Genomic DNA, 19,764 nt, shown 5'->3' on the forward strand with positions numbered 1-19,764 from the left:
TCCAGAGTAGCTGGGACTCAATGTCTGTTCTTAACTCCCCTCGTAGAATCCACTTTCCTCCAGGGCAAAGTTACTCACTTAAGGATCTTACGGCTTAGCCCGAGGATTTCCTGGGTCACCACGCAGGCGGCTTCAGGACCCAACCGTGACTCCTCCCCCACCCACAATGCACCTCGCGGTTCCCTCTAGGTGGCAGCTGTGTCACGTGTCACCCGACGGAGCGCGCTCCTGTTTGGCGCACGCGCAGAGTGCAGCCCCCTGCTATTTTTTTCTCCGTGGCGGCGGCGACGAGCGGAAGTTCTTGGGAGCGCCAGTTCCGTCAGTGTGTTCGAGTGGACAAAATGGCGAAGATCGCCAAGACTCACGAAGGTAAGCGGTCTTTCCCTGCTTACGTGTTTTCTTGGTTGCTAGCCTACTGAGAGCCTTTCTTCCTAGGATTTTGCCTTTTCCTATGGTTTCTTTCATGGGAGCCGAGCCCGCGTTTCGGGGCCAAGGGTCGTCTCCTCCGCGCCAGCGGTGCAGGCCACTGCCCCGCGTAATGGCGTCCTCCTCTTACACCCCCGACAGGCGCTTTGTTCAGTGTTTGGGACCTGCTACTTCAGAGTAGCTTCTCTTCTCTGACCAGAGAGCCTCGTTTAAGCGGCTTCCTCAGTAGGATTCGTGGGCAAGGGATCTGGGAAGCGGGCGTGGGGAGAAAGTCTCACTCGCCTGTCGACACTGTCGTCCGCATAGTTTATGCAGAAGAGGATCAGAAAAGCACTGAAATACGGCAGCCGCTTTTCCGGCAGGACTGAATCGAATTTGGTTAAACCGAGATTCCATTACTCCTGCCCCCGTGTGTGTTCAAGCGTCAGTGTTACTTGCTTATTTTTCTTGCACGAAACGATTTGGGGATAAAATCTGGTAGTTATTTTCCCTCCCTTAGTCACTTTTAGTATAATATTGATCTTTTTCTTTGGAGACTGGTTATTGGAAGAGCCAGATGGAAAAGGAAAAGATAAATTACTTTCATTGATGGCCGAAGCTTTCAAGCTAGTTGATCGTTTTATGGAATGCAGAGTGTGCAAATTAGGAAAACGTTGGGAATGGGAATAGTTCATTAGGAAATATCCAGAGATGACAGGAAACGGGATCACTTTTCAGAAAAGACGAGGCATGGGAAGTTGGAACTGCATTCTTTGATTTCTGACTTGGAATCCGAGATTTTCACTGAGAACGAGACTTCTAATTCACTTTCGTTTCATATGTTCTTTCTGGGTATTTGGCTCGGTATTAGTCTGTGAGAGGTAACAGACTGAGGCCATCCAAAATTTTACAGTCAGATAGGGGAAACAGATGTGTATGTCCTCATTCTCTCATGAGGCCAAATGCATGCTTAAGTAGAACAAGAAGCAACATGTTCTGGGAACCTGGATAACGGAATTATTATGCTTAGGGTTATTTCACTGAAGAGGTTACATGTCCCTGTTTTAAAAGGATCAGTTTTAAATCGGGAAGGACATCTGAGCCTGAGAACATCTTTTAACAAGGTATTGAATCGTGAAAGGTGTGTTTAAGTAGTAGTCCACTGTGGCAGGAACAGTGGGTGCAAGGAGAAAAGAAATAAATGAATCTGTAAAGGTTGGTTTAGGACCAGAATGTGAATGGCTTTGAATCGTGGGGTCACCTAGAGGACCTGAAGTCCAGCTTTCTGCTGTTTATCAGACATGCTAATGAATTGGCAATGGCTTTAATACCAGTATTATTTTAGGTATTTAGGATTTAAATGCTCTCAGTGTTCTTAGGCCTTATTATTTTTCTTTAGACTATCTCAAATATAACCTTTTGAAAAATAAGTAGAAAATATAAAGATGTGCTGTTTTTGTTCATTCAGGAGGTTATTCATTTGGGGATATTGATAGTACAGCTTTGATATTTATTGGCAGCGTCAGTATAAGATGCTCTCAAACAGGAAAATCAAAGTTCTGTTCAGTTTTTCTGAATTTTTTAGAAACCCAGCTAAAAACTTTGGTCTATTGCTATTCATTATCCAAACTTGTTATTTTTGAGATTATTCTGTCAATGTGAATTAAGTGATGCCATAAGAAAATAGCAGAACAGGCCGGGCGCGGTGGCTCAAGCCTGTAATCCCAGCACTTTGGGAGGCCGAGACGGGCGGATCACAAGGTCAGGAGATCGAGACCATCCTGGCTAACACGGTGAAACCCCGTCTCTACTAAAAAATACAAAAAACTAGCCGGGCGAGGTGGTGGGTGCCTGTAGTCCCAGCTACTCAGGAGGCTGAGGCAGGAGGATGGGGTAAACCCGGGAGGCGGAGCTTGCAGTGAGCTGAGATCCGGCCACAGCACTCCAGCCTGGGTGAGAGAGCAAGACTCCGTCTCAAAAAAAAAAAAAAAAAAAAAAAGCAGAACATTCAATACTTGAACACTGTCTGTGCCCATCCCTATGGGATATAAGTCAGGGGATAATAAATGTTTAGTAGAAATACACATAATACTGACATAGCTTCTTGCTTCCTTCCTAATGACATTTTCTTGGTGGAACTCTAGTTATTCATGGTCCATCACTGTTTTCTCTTGTTAAGCCATTTTTGATAAACTGAAGCAGAATTAATGCTTTTAGGGGCAGTGCTGCTATAGCACTCAGTATAAATGTTATATTGCTTAGAGTAGTCTATTGTGTTAAGATTTTCTCTTCTACTTAGCTCCGAGATTGAAATAAACTGGTAACTATTTATTTATTTTGCTGTTATATTCTTTCCAAACATTTATTTTTTTATTTCTTATTTTTATTTTTATTTTGAGATAGAGTCTTGCTCTGTTGCCCAGGCTGAAGTGCAGTGGTGCAATCTCAGCTCACAGCAACCTCCGCCTTTTAGGTTCAGGTGATTCTCCTGCTTCAGCCTCCCGAGTACTGGGATCACAGGCATGCGCCACCACACCTGACTGATTTTTGTAGTTTTAGAGACAGGGTTTCGCCATGTTGGCCAGGCTGGTCTCAAACTCTTGATCACAACTGATCCTCCCACCTTGGCCTCCCAAAGTGCTGGGATTGCTGGCATGAGCCACAGTGCCTGAACCCTTTCAAACATTTCCATTAGGATCAGGCCTTACATCCTCTTTAACCAGTCTGATTATATTTTACCCTGGCCAATGTGGCTTATGCTTTCCAGGATTGAAATATAAAAAGAGCTGGACTTACTCAAATCGGATAAAATCTTTTAGATCTTCCCGCATATTAAATTGTGTCAGATGTATGGTTATGAATATGCATAATCTTGCCATCCAGCAGTTCTTCAGATACTGCTGACTTTGGCAAACAAATAGGGAACACATATTCTTCTCTGTTTTGTAAGGGGAAAAATGGGTTAATAAAAAATCCTGTGTATCAAGCTTGTTTTGCCACTAATCCTTTGAATTAGATTTTTTGGTACATCACCAAGCTGAAAAAGTTTTTCCCTAATTCTTTGCTTGATAAGTGGCTGGAATAGTTATAGTTTTATTATTGTGTATCTTGCTGTTATATATATTTTTTTCCTGTGTTTATTTTTAAGACCGGGTCTTGCCCTGTTGCCCAGGTTGGAGTACAGTGGCGTGATCATAGCTCACTTAACCTACAACTGCTGGGCTCAAGCGATCCTCCCATTTCAACCTCCCAAGTAGCTACAACTACAGGCGTGTGCCACCATGCCTAGCTAATTTTTACAATTTTTTTTTAGATATGGGAACTTGCTATGTTACCCAGGCTGATCTCGAACTCCCGGGCTAAAGCAGTCCTCCTGCCTTGGTCTCCCACCGTGCTAGGATTACAGGTGTGAGCCACAATGCCTGGCCTTGAAATTTTTTTTTAATAGAATTAATCATTTGGGAATCAATTTATCAGTATTGTTTGTAGTGCTCAGTAAAATGATTTATATTATAGTTAGTTGTCCTGTTGGAGTTTTGTTTAATGAAAAAGTTGAGGGTTGGGATTCAGAATATACTTCCTGTTTTTCTGTGTTGTCTTTTAGAAGTCTCGTATTTGGGAAACACTTGTTCACCAGTTACATCTGGCTGAAGGAGAATAGATATCACTTGGGGACCACATTAAAAGGTGTAGGTGAGAGATTTAACATCTGAGGGCAGTATCTCTGTAACATGTAATGAGCAGTGATTAGAACATTGAACATAATACAGATGAAAAATGAAAAATTAAGAAGCATCAAGGAGGAAGAAGTGCTACAAGTTGGGTTTAGCATGATCTAAGGCTTAGAAAGAAGAAAAGGGTTGGTCACGGTGTCTCACACCAATAATCCCAGCACTTTCGGAGGCCGAGGTGGGCAGATCACCCGAGGTCTGGAGTTCCAGACCAGCCTGGCCAACATGGTGAAACCCCCCCATACTAAAAATACAAAAAAATTATCCGGGCATGGTGATGTGCGCCTGTGATCCCAGCTACTCAGGAGGCTGAGGCAGGAGAATCACTTGAACCCAGGAGGCAGAGTTTGCAGTGAGCTGAGATCACGCCACTGCACTCCAGCCTGGGCGACTGAGTGAAACTCTGTCTCAGAAAAAAAAAAAAGAAGAAGAAGAAGAAAAGGCAGAGGAGGGGAGATCAGAGGGACAGAATTGGTGGGGAGCAGTTAAATAGTTGTATCAGATGTGACCTTCTGCTATCAGTGGTATGAGTTGTTTTTCTCAAGAGTTTGATATGTAGGTCTGAGTTTTAAAATACAGGAGGCCAGGGGTTGCTCACGCATGTAATCCCAGCATTTTGGGAAGCCAAGACAGGAGGATTGCTTGAGACTGCAGACATACAGAAAAGTAGAGAGCGGCTGGTGCGGTGGCATGCCTGGGCGGATGGCTTGAGCTCAGGAGTTCAAGATTGGCCGGGCAATATGATGAGACCCTGTCTCTACAAAAAAAAAATACAAGTTAGCCAGGTGTGGTGGTGTGTGCCTGTCGTCCCAGCTACTTGGGAGGCTGAGGTGGGAGAATCTATCTTGAGCCCAGGAGATTGAGGGGAGGCTGCAGTGAGCTATGATGGTGCCGCTGTGCTCCAGCCTGGGCAACAGAGTCAGACCCAGTTTCTAGAAAACAAAACGGCTGGGCACAGTGGCTCATGCCTGTAATCCCAGCACATTGGGAGGCTGAGGCTGGTGGATCACCTGAGGTCAGGGGTTTGAGACCAGCCTGGCCAACGTGGCGAAACCCTGTCTCTCCTAAAAAATACAAAAATTAGCTGGGCGTGATGGTGCGCACCTGTAATCCCAGCTACTAGTAGGGCTGAGGTAGGAAAATTGCTTGAACCCAGGAGGTGGACGTTGCAGTGAGCCTTGATCATGCCACTGTACTCCAACCTGGGCAACAGAGCAGGACTCCATCTCAAAAAAACAAAACAACAGACCAGGTACGGTGGCTTATGCCTGTAATCCCAGTTTGGGAGGTCGATGCGGATGGATTGCGTGCGGTCAGGAGTTTGAGCTTGGCCAACATGGTGAAACCCCGTCTCTACTGAAAATACAAAAATTAGCTGGACTTGGTGGTGTGTGCCTGTAATCCCAGCTACTTGGGAGGCTCAAGGAGAATCTTTTGAACCGGGAGGTGGAGGTTGCAGTGAGCTGAGATCGTGCCACTGCATTTCAGCCTGGGCAACAGAGTGAGAGTCCGTCTCAAAACAAAATAACAAAACAAAAAAGTACAGTGAGTAGTAAAATGAATCCCTCATATAGTTATCACCTAGCTTCAACGGTTCCAAGCTTAGGCCAACTTTGTTTAATTTGTACACTGGTCCCTTCTACTCTTCCCATTATTTTGAAGCAGATCTTAGACGTACCACTTTATCCATAAGTATTTCAGTGTGTATTTCTAAAATGTAAGGACTTAAAAAGATAATACCATAGTTACACCTAAAATTAAAATAATAAAATACCTAGTCAATGTTCTGTTTTACCCATTCTTTTAAACTTTGTTTTCAGTTTCAGTCAGGCTGCCAAGAAAACTGGTACATTTTGATTGGTTGGTTTCTCTTACATCTTTTTCATTTCACAGTACATTGTGATTGAGTGATTTATCTCCTAAATCTTTTTCAGTTCATAGGTTCCTCCTCTGTCTCTTTCTTTTTCCTTGCACTTCATTTGTTGCAGAACCTTTGTCGTGTGGTTTCCCACAGTCTGGAGGAATTGGGGAAAATGGCAGTCAAAACTGGTTCCCTCCTTCCCATTACTGCTGCAATCAAGATGTTAGGGGGTCCACAAGCAATGGAAGCACCCAGAAAATTATTGACTCTAGGTATGAGCATAGTTCTGAAATCATACTTCAGGTTTAGATTGTGTTAGTCATGGGAAGGAAATCCTTTTTTTTTTTTTTGAGACCGAGTCTCACTGTCGTCCAGGCTGGAGTGCAATGGTGTGATCTCAGCTCACTACAACCTTTGCCTTCCGGGTTCAAGCAATTCTTTTGCCTCAGCCTCCTGCGTAGCTGTGACCACAGGCACCTGCTGCCATGCTTGGCTAATTTTTGTATTTTTAGTAGAGACAGTGTTTCACTATGTTGGCCAGGCTGATCTTGAACTCTTGACCTCAGGTGATTCACCCACCTCCATCTACCAAAGTGCTGGGATTGTAGGCGTGAGCTACCATGCCCGGCCAGGAAGGAAAGCTTTTTTTTTTTTTTTTTTTTTTTTTTTGAGACGGAGTCTCGCTCTGTCGCCCAGACTGGAGTGCAGTGGCACGATCTCGGCTCACTGCAAGTTCCACCTCCTGGGTTCATGCCATTCTCCTGCTTCTGCCTCCCTAGTAGCTGGGACTACAGGCGCCCGCCACCTCACTCGGCTAATTTTTTTATATTTTTAATAGAGATGGGGTTTTACCGTGTTATCCAGGATGGTCTCGAGTTCCTGACCTTGTGATCTGCCTGCCTTGGCCTCCCAAAGTGCTGGGATTCCAGGCGTGAGCCACTGCACTTGGCCCTGGGAAGGAAATCTTAAAAAGGATTTGTACATTCTGGTTCTCCCCCCACCATAATTTTAATGGCAATAAATACACTCTTCAGTTTTGTTTTGTTTTTTCTTTCTTTTTTTTTTGAAACGGAGGTTTGCTCTCGTTGCCCAGGCTGGAGTGCAATGGTGTGATCTCGGCTCACTGTAAGCTCTGCCTCCTGGATTCAAGCGATTCTCCTGCCTCAGCCTCCGGAGTAGCTGGAATTACAGGCATGCGCCACCACGCCCAGCTACTTTTGTATTTTTAGTAGAGACGGGGTTTCTCCATGTTGGTCAGGCTGGTCTCGAACTCCCGACGTCAGGTGATCTGCCTGCCTCAGCCTCCCAAAGTGCTGGGATTACAGGTGTGAGCCACTGAGCCTGGCCTACTCTTCATTTTTTTATTTTTATTTTTATTTTTTTTTTTTTGAGACGGAGTCTCGCTCTGTCACCCAGGCTGGAGTGCAGTGGCCGGATCTCAGCTCACTGCAAGCTCCGCCTCCCGGGTTTAAGCCATTCTCCTGCCTCAGCCTCCCGAGTAGCTGGGACTACAGGCGCCAGCCACCTCGCCCGGCTAGCTTTTTGTATTTTTTAGTAGAGACGGGGTTTCACCGTGTTAGCCAGGATGATCTCGAACTCCTGACCTCGTGATCCGCCTGTCTCGGCCTCCCAAAGTGCTGGGATTACAGGCTTGAGCCACCGCGCCCGGCCGCCTACTCTTCATTTTTCTAACAAGCCTAACTGCTACTTGTTTTGTATGACACACAGTTATACACATATCTTAAAAATAAGATGACCAATTTAAGAAAAACCTCATTTTTGACCATATACCATCAAGACTTTTCCTTTAGCATGGCTCTTTGGTAAATGCAAGTCTGATAAACACTTCAGTAGGTGCTCTGATCTCTTGTTTAAGACATTTTTAAAAACTACACTTGGATATGACAACTCAGGATTTTAAGGACTACCCGTAACTTCAATTTTAGGATTCTAAATATAGTGTCATGATAGGGAATCAGTTCTTTTTAAGATTTCATAGTCAATAGCTAAGAGTCCGAGCATATATCCCTACCCTACCCCCAGTGAGTGGGTTTTACTAAAGATGGAAGTAGAGGAGAGGTTGAGGCAGGGAACAGAAATGTGGCTTTCATCCAGAAAATCAGGTAGTTAGGTAATCCATATCACCTATTTCTACCTCTGTACTCCTTTTTCTACTACCACAGAATTGGAATTTTACTAACCTCACTTGTCCCAGCTTCTCTTTATCTTACTTGTTCCCTTAATATCTCTCTCCTCCTTTTCATCTCTCAAAATTCTTCTTTTTCTGTTACACATTCTGCTCTCCTCTGCTTTTAAACTTGGAGAAGTAAATCCATCAAAAAGGCTTTCTAAGTTTCTTATAAAGGTAAACATTCATTTACTATAGGATCCAGCAATCCTATTGCTAGGTATAGATGTTTACCCCCTAGTGTTTTTTTGTTTGTTTGTTTTTGTTTTTGAGACGGAGTCTGGCTCTGTTGCCCAGGCTGGAGTGCAGTCACATCTCAGCTCACTGCAAGCTCCGCCTCCCGGGTTCAAGCAATACTTCTTTTTTTTTTTTTTTTTTTTTTTTGAGACGGAGTCTTGCTCTGTCGCCCGGGCTGGAGTGCAGTGGCCAGATCTCAGCTCACTGTAAGCTCCGCCTCCCGGGTTCACGCCATTCTCCTGCCTCAGCCTCCCGAGTAGCTGGGACTACAGGCGCCCGCCAGGTCGCCCGGCTAGTTTTTTGTATTTTCAGTAGAGACGGGGTTTCACCATGTTAGCCAGGATGGTCTCGATCTCCTGACCTCGTGATCCGCCCGTCTCGGCCTCCCAAAGTGCTGGGATTACAGGCTTGAGCCACCGCGCCCGGCCTCAAGCAATACTTCTGCCTCAGCCTCCCGAGTAGCTGGGACTACAGGCGCGCGCCACCTCGCCTGGCTAGTTTTTTGTATTTTTTAGTAGAGATGGGGTTTCACCATGTTAGCCAGGATGGTCTCGATCTCCTGACCTCGTGATCCGCCCGCCTCGGCCTCCCAAAGTGCTGGGATTACAGGCTTGAGCCACTGCGCCCGGCCCATTTTTTATTTTCATAGTTGCCAACCCGCCTTTTTTTTGAAGGTGAAGTCTCACTCTGTTACCCAGGCTGGATTGCAGTGGCGTCATCTTGGCTCACTGCAACCTCTGCCTCCCAGACTCAAGCGATACTCTTGTTGCCCATGCGGGAGTGCAGTGGTGCGTTCTCTCATTTTTTATTTTCATAGTTGCCAGCCCCCCCTTTTTTTTGGAGGTGAAGTCTCACTCTGTTACCCAGGCTGGATTGCAGTGGCGTCATCTTGGCTCACTGCAACCTCCACCTCCCAGGTTCAAGCGATTCTCGTGCCTCAGCCTCCCGAGTAGCTGGGATTATAGGCATGCCACCACCATGCCTAGCTAATTTTTGTGTTTTTAGTGAAGACAGGGTTTCATTGTTGGTCAGGCTGGCTTTGAACTCCTGATCTCAAGTGATCCAGCTGCTTTGACTTCCCCAAAGTGCTGGGATTACAGGCATGAGCCACTGCACTTGGCCAGTTGCCAAGAAATTTTATGCATTGATCATTTGTTGTCAGAAATGATCTATTTGCACATTTTTAGTCAGTTTATATTTAAGAAATTACAGGAATACTTACACACCAGGCTGTAACTTAGTGTTGGCTTTGAAGATACGGAGTTAGAGACAACATTGTCATTCCCAGAGATGCAGAATATGAAGTGGAATTTTACAAACCTTGGCTGGCATGGATAGGGGAGAGAAAAATTTGGAAAATTACTTTTAATGACTTCTACAGATGACCTATTTGTTTATTTACTTATTTAGAGACAAGGCCTGGCTGTTAACACCCAGGCTAGAGTACAGTGGTGTGATCTCAGCTGACTGCAGCCTCTACCTCCTGGGCTCAAGCCATCCTCTGACCTCAGCCTCCTGAGTATCTGGGACTACAGGTGTGCACCTGTAGTGACTGATTTTTGTATTTTTGTCTGACTAATTTTTGTATTTTTTTTGTAGAGACAGGGTTTCGTCATATTGCTCAGGCTGGCCTTGAACTTGTGAACTCAAGTGATCTGCCTGCCTGAGCATTCCGAAGTGCCCAGCCTTATTACCTTCTTATTGATTAATTTATTTATTTGAGATGGAGTCTTGCTCTGTCGCCTAGGTTGGAGTGCAGTGGTGCGATCTCGGCTCACTGCATCCTCTGCCTCTGGGGTTCAAGCAGTTCTCTGACTCAGCCTCCTGAGTAACTGGGATTCCAGACACTCGCCTGGTTAATTTTTATATTTTTAGTAGAGATGTGGTTTCACCGTCTTGGCTAGGCTGGTCCTGAACTCCTGACCTCGTGATCTACCCGCCTCGGCCTCCCAAAGTGCTGGCATTACCATTGTGAGCCCCCATGCCTGGCCCAGATTACCTTTTATGAAATATTTTAACGTACAGAAGAGAATAGAACAAAATATAATGAACACTAACCCACTGTTCAGCTTTATCAATTCTTCGTTTTCTGCCATATTTTTCCCACCTTTTTATTTATTTATTTTGAAAATGAAACCTCAGACATAAAGTTACCTTATTTATGAATGTCATGGTAATAATTTGTTTTCTCATAAATATTTGGGTATATTATGTTTGGTATTTTGGCACATAGTTTATTAAGAAATTTCTGAGTTTTTAGTTCTCCGAATTGCATAATAAGCTGCTGAGTTTTATGGAATCTGATGTCTTAATTTTATGAATCACATGGTGTATGTGTAAATGTGCTGCAGTTTGCAGTGTGTTAACAAAGCCCATTAGCTTTTTGGACTTTATATCCATAGTTTCCAGCAGACAGAAAACAATGCCTGATTTGCATATAAACATTTAATTGTACTGCCTATAAGAAGTTCAGTAATAAACTCCCCTCAGGATTAATTAACTACAAACAACTGCCTAGCCCCAGGAGATTTTGGGCTGGGTAATTTTGTTACTAAATTTTAATAAGAATCTAGTCATGATTTACATGGATTTCATACCAACACTATTTCAGTATTTTATGAACCTTTGTAATTGGAAACTCTGATGCTAATCAGCAGGTACATAAAATCAGTAGGTAAAATTCAGTAGCTGAAATTAGTTCCTGAATAAATGTTATCCAGATGAGGAACTAGTTGCTGAAACTTTAGGATGGAAAAGTTCTTTAGACGGAAAATAAGAGAGATGCTTGATAAGGCGGAAAATGCAAGTTGCACAATATGTGTAGTGTGCAGTTTTTATAAAACAGCACCCCTTTCCTATTTTTTAGTTGTGTATGAGGTAGAGGAAAGTATAAAATGGTGCTTTAAATTGGAAAATTTGGTAGAGGTGGGCTGGGGTTGGAAATGGGAGGGGTGAAGGGCCGGGTAAAATAGTTTCCTAGGGTGTTTGTTAATGATGCAGAATCCTGGGCTTCACAGCCTGAGTTGGAGGTTCAGAGTTAGTGTATCCAAGACCTAGGATTCCACCTTTGTAACAGGTGCACCAGGTCATTTCTTTGTACGTGGTCCTTAGTCTATACTAATGCTGTATAGGACATTGCAGACTGTTTGTCCTGATTCACCCATTTGTTTCTTGCCTAAATCCTCATGGAAGTAGCATTTGTGGTCCTTTTACAAAAAGCTATTTAGGTAAAAGTGATAAATGTACCTGTGGTTTGAAAAAAAAGCCTGAAGCTGGGCGTGGTGGCAGGCACCTGTAATGCCAACTATTTGGGAGGCTGAGGCAGGAGAATCGTTTGAACCTGGGAGGCGGAGATTGCAGTGAGCTGAGTTCGGGCCACTGCACTCCAGCCTGGGTGACAAGAGCAAAACTCTGTCTCAAAAAGAAAAGAAAAGAAAACACCCGAAGGGGCTGGGAGTGGGGCAAATGTAGATTAAATTTTTCAACATATAAAACTACAAACAGAAACAAAAGTAGAGATCATAGTAAAAAGAACCACCCTGCTTAAGTGAGGATATTTCTGGCTGCCTGGGCTGCTGTAATGGTTTGGGGAGAAAGTAACATCTGTGCATGTAGTGGTGCTGTGTAACACAGTACACTATAAGAATTTTGAGATCTGATCACAAACTGGGGCTGCTAAATTCAGCATGAAAACTATTCTATCATTTTGAGTTTCTTTCTTTCTGTTTCTTTGTTTCTGAGACAGAGTCTCACATCCAGGCTGGAGAGTGCAGTGGCAGCAGTCATGGCTCACTGCAGCCTTGACCTCCTGGGCTCAAGCAGTCCTCCCACCTCAGCCCCCCAAGTGGCAGGGGACTATAGGTTTGCCACCATGCCTGGCTAATTTTTGCAGTCTTTGTAGAGATGGGGTTTTGCTATGTTGCCCAGGCTGGTTTTGAACTCCTGGGATCAAGTGATCCGCCCACCTCAGCCTTCCAAAGTGTTTGGATGACGTGTGTGAGCTACCGTGTCCCGCCTCCAGTTTCTGAGACCTGCTCCTCTTCCTTTCTTACATGGAAATGTGACCCAGCTGTGCCTTAGACTAGATAAGGACATTTTGTTATCCTGCACATCTATCTTGAACTATAGAGGGCTTTCTCCCTTAGCTGGGAGGTTTGGCAAATACAGGATGCTATTTGAATCTTTAGCTTTTGATTCATGCAGCTAGCAGTTGAGCTTATTTATTTATTTATTGAGATGGTGTTTCGCTCTTGTTGCCCAGGCTGGAGTGCAATGGCGTGATCTCCGCTTACTGTAACCTCCGCCTTCTGGGTTCAAGTGATTCTCCTGCCTCAGCCTCCTGAGTAGCTGGGATTACAGGCGCCTGCCACCATTCCCAGCTAATTTTTTTATTTTTAGTAGAGACAGTGTTTTACTCCATTGGCCAGGCTGGTCTCGAACTCCTGACCTCAGGTGATCTGCCCGCCTCGGCCTCCCGAAGTGCTGGGATTGCAGATGTGAGCCACTCCGCCCAGTCTAATTTTTATTTATTTATTTATTTATTTTTGAGATGAGTTTTGCTCTCTTTGCCTAGGCTAGAGTGCACTGGCATGTGATCTTGGCTTACTGCAACCTTGGCCTTCTGGGTTCAAGCAGTTGTTCTGCCTCAGCCTCCTGAGTAGCTGGGACCACAGGCGTGCACCATTATACCCGGCTAACTTTGTATTTTTACTGGAGAGGAGGTTTCACCACGTTGGCCAGGCTGGTCTCGAACGCCTGACTTCAGGTGATCTGCCCGCCTTGGCCTCCCAAAGTGATGGGATTATAGGCATGGACCACCACGCCCGGCCAGCAAGTAAGCTTTTTAAAAGTGCCTGGTGTCAAAGGGCTTAATTCAGCATGGGCTGGCAAGAATTTAAACAGCTATTTGTCAGGCCATAGAAATCTTTTGCAATCAAAACTATTTCTTTATATACCTATGTACTATTTAGATTATTAAAACAAAACATTACTTTGCAAAATTAACCTGGTGTCAGGAAAGACTACAAAATGGAAGCCTAGTCTGTATTTAAAGAAGAGCAAAGAGAGTGACAACTAAATGCAGTGTAGGGTGCTTGATTGGATTGTGGGTTAAAAAAGAAAATCTGTAAAGGCTGTTACTAGGGCAGCTGGGGAAATTTGAAGCTGGGTTATATGTTAGATGATATCTTATCACGGTTTTTGTTTTTTTTTGAGAGACAGAGTCTTGCTCTGTCGCCCAGGTTGGAGTGTAGTGGTGTGATCTCCGCTCACTGCAACCTCCGCCTCCCGGGTTAAAGTGATTCCCCTGCCTCAGCTTCCCAAGTACCTGAGACTACAGGTGCATTGCCCCCACGCCCAGCTAATTTTTGTATTTTTTAGTAGATACGGGGTTTCGCTGTATGTTGGCCAGGCTGGTCTTGAACTCCTGACCTCAAGTGATCCGCCCACCTCGTCCTCCCAAAGTGTTGGGATTATAGGTGTGAGCCACGGTGCCCAGCCTATCATGATTTAATTTCTAGAGCATGTTTACGCTGTTGTGATTACTAGTCTCTTGTATGGTACAATTATGTACATTTTCTGTATTTAAGAGAGTATTTTGGCCGGACGCGGTGGCTCAAGCCTGTAATCCCAGCACTTTGGGAGGCCAAGACGGGCGGATCACGAGGTCAGGAGATCGAGACCATCCTGGCTAACACTGTGAAACCCCGTCTCTACTAAAAAATACAAAAAACTGGCCGGACGAGGTGGCGGGCGCCTGTAGTCCCAGCTACTCGGGAGGCTGAGGCAGGAGAATGGCGTGAACCCGGGAGGCGGAACTTGCAGTGAGCTGAGACCCTGCCACTGCACTCCAGCCTGGGCAACAGAGTGAGACTCCGTCTCAAAAAAAAAAAAAAAAAAAGAGTATTTTGATAATTACCTAGTAAAGAAATGCATTGTGTTGGGAATTCTTTTGGAAAGTGAAATTAAGAAAGTCTGTATCATCTTTTTATAGATATTGAAGCACAGATTCGAGAAATTCAAGGCAAGAAGGCAGCTCTTGATGAAGCTCAAGGAGTGGGCCTCGATTCTACAGGTTATTATGACCAGGAAATTTATGGTGGAAGTGACAGCAGATTTGCTGGATACGTGACATCAATTGCTGCAACTGAACTTGAAGATGTAAGTTACAAATTATGTACAAGAGGCAGTTTTTTTTTTTTGAGAGAGCAAGAAATATGAATAACTTTTGTTCCAGCCATCTGGTTTAATCTGGAGAAACATTTTTGGGATCTTTTAGAGGATAAAACTACCGGAGGTATCCTCTCTAAGGTTCAGAAACTTCACTGGAAATGCTTTGTTCTGAGAATTTTTGGTAAAGACTAATTTGTTTACCCAGTGAAGCACCTGCCAGCCATTACCCTTATAAAGTAAACAGTAAAGTAAATCCCTGCCATTACTTATCAGCTCTATCTAGGGTAGCCTGTGTGAGAAGTGACTTAATTGTAAATAGCCATCTGTCCTTGCGATTTGATTACTGATTGTACTTGATACTGTTTTTCTCCTCTTGGTATCTTAATGTGAATGGATTTTCTTTTCTTTTTCTTTTTTTTTTTTTTTAGACAGTCTCGCCCTGTCGCCCAGGCTTGAGTACAGTGGCGTGATCTTCGCTCACTGCAGCCTCGGCCTCCTGGGTTCAAGTGATTCTCCTGCCTCAGCCTCCCAAGTAGGTGGGATTACAGGCGCCTGCCACTAAGCCTGGCTGATTTTTGTATTTTTAGTAGAGATGGAGTTTCTCCATGTTGGCCAGACTGGTCTTGAACTCATGACCTCGGGTGATCCACCTGCCTCGGCCTCCCAAAGTGCTGGGATTACAGGCTTGAGCCACTGCGCCCAGCCTGGAATTCTTCTTAGTACTGATATTGATGAGCTTTTCATATCTGTTTCAATTACTATGGAGGAGGAGTGCCTTTCATTTTGATATCTGTTCCCTCAAAGTATTTTTTAGGTATTCCAGGTAGCTTATATTTTATCAGACCATTCCAAACTCCAGATTTGGTGATTCAGTTACAGATAAACTTTATGTATATAGATTATCAAACTGTTTTTTTTTTTTTGGTCTCACTCTGTCGCCCAGGCTGGAATGCAGTGGTGCGATCTCGGCTTACTGCATGCTCCGCCTCCTGGGTTCATTCCATTCTCCTGCCTCAGCATCTCGAGTAGCTGGGACTACAGACGCCCGCCACCACGTCCAGCTAATTTTTTGTATTTTTAGTAGAGACAGAGTTCCACTGTGTTAGCCAGGATGGTCTCGATCTCCTGACCTCGTGATCCGCCTGCCTTGGCCTCCCAGAGCGCTGTGATTACAGGCATGAGCCACTGCGCCTGGCCCAAACTGGTTATTTTTTATTGTTTTTAAATTTTTGGATAGGTGATGTATATTTCTTTCTTGCTTTTTTTTTTTTTTTTTTTTTTACTATAAGTTCTAGGGTATATGTGCACAACGTGCAGGTTTGTTACATATGTATACGTGTGCCATATTGGTGTGCTATACCCATTAACTCATCATTTACATGAGGTATATCTCCTAATGCTATCCCATCCCCCTACCCCACCCCACGACAGGCCTCAGTGTGTGATATTCCCCATCCTGTGTCTAAGTGTTCTTGTTGTTCAGTTCCTACCTATGAGTGAGAACATGTGGTGCCAAACTGGTTATTTTTAAGAAATTCAAGTCACATTTTACTTTATAGTTGGCTCTCTCTTTCCCTCTTTTTTTCTTGAGAGAAATTTAAAAGAAATTCAAGTCACATTTTACTTTATAGTTGGCTCTCTCTTCCTTTTTTTTTCTTGAGAGAAATTTAAAGTCCCAAAAGGTGAGATTTCTAGAAGCCAGTGGTAGCACTTTATTTGGGGGTCTCATACCCTAATGGTAAAAGAAAGTGATAGCTGTATGTTTCAGAAACTGAGGGGGAAGTTGTCACTTTATTTTTAAATAAAATAACTGAGGTGTTAAGATCTGGAGAATTATCCCGTGTTGCGTTATTTTTTATTTATTTTTATTACAGTAGAGATAAGATCTCACTATGTATGTGGTTTTGTTTTTTGGAGACAAAGTCTTGCTCTGTTGCCCAAGCTGAAGGCAGTGGCCAGATCATGCTCCATGCAACCTTTGCCTCCCAAGTTCAAGCAATTTTCCCACCTCAGCCTCCTGAGTAGCTGGGACTACATATACACACCACTACGCCTGGCTAATTTTTGTATTTTTTTGGTAGAGACAGAGTTTCACCATGTTGCCCAGGCTGGTCTTGAACTCCTGGGCTCAAGCAGTCCCCAGCCTCGGCCTCCTAAAGTGTTGGGATTACAGATGTGAGCCACCTTGCCCAGCTGGGTCTCTGTTGCCTAGGCTAGTCTCAAAACTCCTACACTCAAGCCATTCTCCCACCTTGACCTCCCAAACAGTTGTACTTTTTGTACTAGAAAAGTAACAGTATAACATTGTTCTGTTTAAACATACTACTAGGGGCAAATACATTTAAAATTAAATGTTTGTTTCTATGGTTGTTAAATTGTGTAAAAAAAAATGAGTTAAAAGTAGAAAGTTCTAAAATAAGCTGTAGTTATCAAATTGAAAAAACATTAAAATTAAATGCTCAGGTTTTTCTAGTCCATACCTACTTTATCTTAATTGACTTCTATAGAAGATATTCCTTGCTTAATCATTTTAAAAATAAAGATAACTTTACTGAAATGAATTTAATAGGTTTTTGAAGTGAAAGAAGACCAATTTTGTTTGTAAGTTTTATGGAGGAGGGCTTAGACATCACACTGTCAGTAGATCTTTTGATTTCATGTTGAATCTTTGCATATTCTTTCTAATTTTTAAGTTCTGACATTTTGTTTATGGCTTTTTGGGGGGTTTTCATTGCAGGATGACGATGACTATTCATCATCTACGAGTTTGCTTGGTCAGAAGAAGCCAGGATATCATGCCCCTGTGGCATTGCTTAATGATATACCACAGTCAACAGAACAGGTGACCTTTTATTTTAAAAGCATAGTTTATTCAGCTAAAGAAAAGTGAATGTCTGAGTTCCCATAGAAACCCATAAATTTTAGGATGCTTTAAGGAGAATTATAAATCATAGTTTATTTTGTAAAGGTGTAATCTTCTTTTTTTTTTGACACAAGTTCTTGCTGTCTTGCTCAGGCTGATTCCAAACTCCTGGGCTCAAGCATTCCTCCTGTCTCAACCTCCCAAGTAGTTGAGATTATACACACAGGCCATCACGCCTGGCTGTAATCATGTAGTGAAGCATTGAACTATGGAAATGTGGATATATATATTACCTTGTTTCCATATGCCTTATTTTTTTATATTAACATTTATCTGTAAAGCAGTACAGAATATTAGTAGACATGTATTAAACATTTGTGCTTTACAGTGTTCTGATTTTTGTTTATGATATTCTGCTTTGTTATTTTAATAAAGTGAATATTAAGTGAGACATACCTCTTTTCAGTATGATCCATTTGCTGAGCACCGACCTCCGAAGATTGCAGACCGGGAAGATGAATACAAAAAGCATAGGCGGACCATGATAATTTCCCCAGAGCGTCTTGATCCTTTTGCAGATGGTAATTCTTTCCCACTTTTCTATAAGTATTCAGAAATTTATTTGTATTAAGTTGTCTTTAGCCCTTTGATTTTTTTTGGCATGCTTCTGAATTTGCTTTTCTTTTTAAAAATCCCCCCTACTATAGATTTGTATAGATTTGGTTGAAGTCACAGATGCCATATTCTTCATCTTTATAATGCAAGTTTTCTTTCCAGGTAGAAGGACAAGAAAAAAATGAGCCAATGCCATAGAAACGCAAAGGGTTAAAGGTTTTACTTTTACTTTTGTTTTGGGTACGCTTTCTATACTTGGAACAAATGTGTTTTTCTGCTCAAAATACTTTCAAATTATTGAAAGTTTTCATTCCAAATCCTAGATGTTTAGGATTGTTACCCTTGAGAAACTGTTTCTCACACTAGAACTCCCCCCATAGTGCTCTAAATATAGCTTAGTAAAGGCACCTACTTTGCTCTAAGCATACTTAAAGTTAAAACAAAAGTATGTATACAAAGAGTTTGATATTTTTAATAGTTGGAGTCTGTTTTGCTAATTTTAGTGTGCAAGTCAGCACAAGGGGCATAGTGAGCCTGATGGAAGCTTTCCTCAGGTGAGTGAGTTTCACAATCAAAATTAGGTGCCTGTTTCTTAAAATTAGATTCTGCTGCAGGTTTGCATACTAGATTTTCAGCCTGCATGAATTAGTAGGGATATTCTTTTTTTACTTGCATAATTGTAATTGATTTAAACATGTATGCCAGAATTCACAGGCCCATACTAACTGTCCTTAATTTCTTTCCTACAGCAGTACTGCTATATGCCAGTCCTGTCTGCATTCTTAAGGGTGCAGTTCAACACATCCTCTCTAGATTATGGTGAAAAAGTATTCCAAAGGAAGTCTTATCAGAGCTAGTGTCAGAAAGAATGACACTACCAATTGGGCATGATCTTCAGCATAGGAAATGTCTTAGAATTTTATTATATTTTCCTAAATTGTGATGCTATACCACTTGTATAGCTAGTTACCACATTTCTAAAGCATAATGTGCCTCTGTGAATCTTGTTATATACTGTTTGGGCTTCTGTAAGATATTTTGAAGTTTGAAAAGCAAATACTGAAACTTTAACCAAGAGACTGACACATCTCTTTGTACACCATGTTACTTCTGTGTGCATCATAATAACTGGTAGAAGTAATATATTTCAAGTAATATGTTTTCAGTTTTAATTTATGCTTTCTAAGAAATAAAAATATGTTTTCTGGGTCAAAAAACTTAAAGCATGAAGCCCTTTTTAGTAACGTGACATCAGAATAAGATTATAGGTATATTTTTAAAATCAGATTTTCTAAACTACAATTGTTTTAGAACACTGTATGAAGAACTTATCTAGTCATAGTTATTTGTAGTCAGGATTTTAACAACTTGCAACAGGTAATGTTTTGAATATAAATATCTTTCCAAAGTGTTACTAATGGTAAAGAGATAATTTTCTAGGCTTCTATTCTGCTGCTTGAAGTCAGAACTGCTGATGGAGACAAAGGCACGAAAGTGTACGTATTCCGGATTAGCAACCCAGGAACCCATCACTTCTGAAGACTCTAAACTGTGCTGTCATTTTGTTTTTATATGCATTAAAATATTTGTTTTAAACTGCTGTAGATGTTTGTGTTCAAACAGGTTAAATTGATCAGCAAACTCAATAAAAAGTAAGATGTATAATTATTAAAGTTTTCCATCAAAAAATAAT

The 19,764-nt window shown here is 42.6% G+C and overlaps 1 protein-coding gene across 5 annotated transcripts in view; it reads left to right on the forward strand.

The window, feature by feature from the left end:
- The first annotated feature begins 236 nt into the window (after positions 1-236).
- The window catches only part of SF3B1 (splicing factor 3b subunit 1), a 49,811-nt gene continuing 30,283 nt past the window's right edge, over positions 237-19,764 (forward strand). For 2 of the 5 annotated variants that reach the window (XR_004053298.1, XM_010381620.2), the window contains exons 1-4: positions 238-369; positions 14,415-14,581; positions 17,331-17,435; positions 17,923-18,037. Coding sequence is in view for 2 of the 5 variants with exons in the window: in XM_010381620.2 (XP_010379922.1) it covers positions 342-369; positions 14,415-14,581; positions 17,331-17,435; positions 17,923-18,037 (415 nt within the window). In the remaining 3 variants the exon portion in view is untranslated. Of the gene's footprint in view, positions 370-14,414; positions 14,582-17,330; positions 17,436-17,922; positions 18,038-18,275; positions 19,668-19,764 lie in introns of those variants that run through there. The other 3 variants (XR_004053299.1, XM_030917086.1, XM_030917085.1) reach the window with 3 other exon arrangements.

This window comes from Rhinopithecus roxellana, chromosome 14 (genome assembly GCF_007565055.1).
Source record: "Rhinopithecus roxellana isolate Shanxi Qingling chromosome 14, ASM756505v1, whole genome shotgun sequence".
Classification (NCBI taxonomy): Eukaryota; Metazoa; Chordata; class Mammalia; order Primates; family Cercopithecidae; genus Rhinopithecus; species Rhinopithecus roxellana.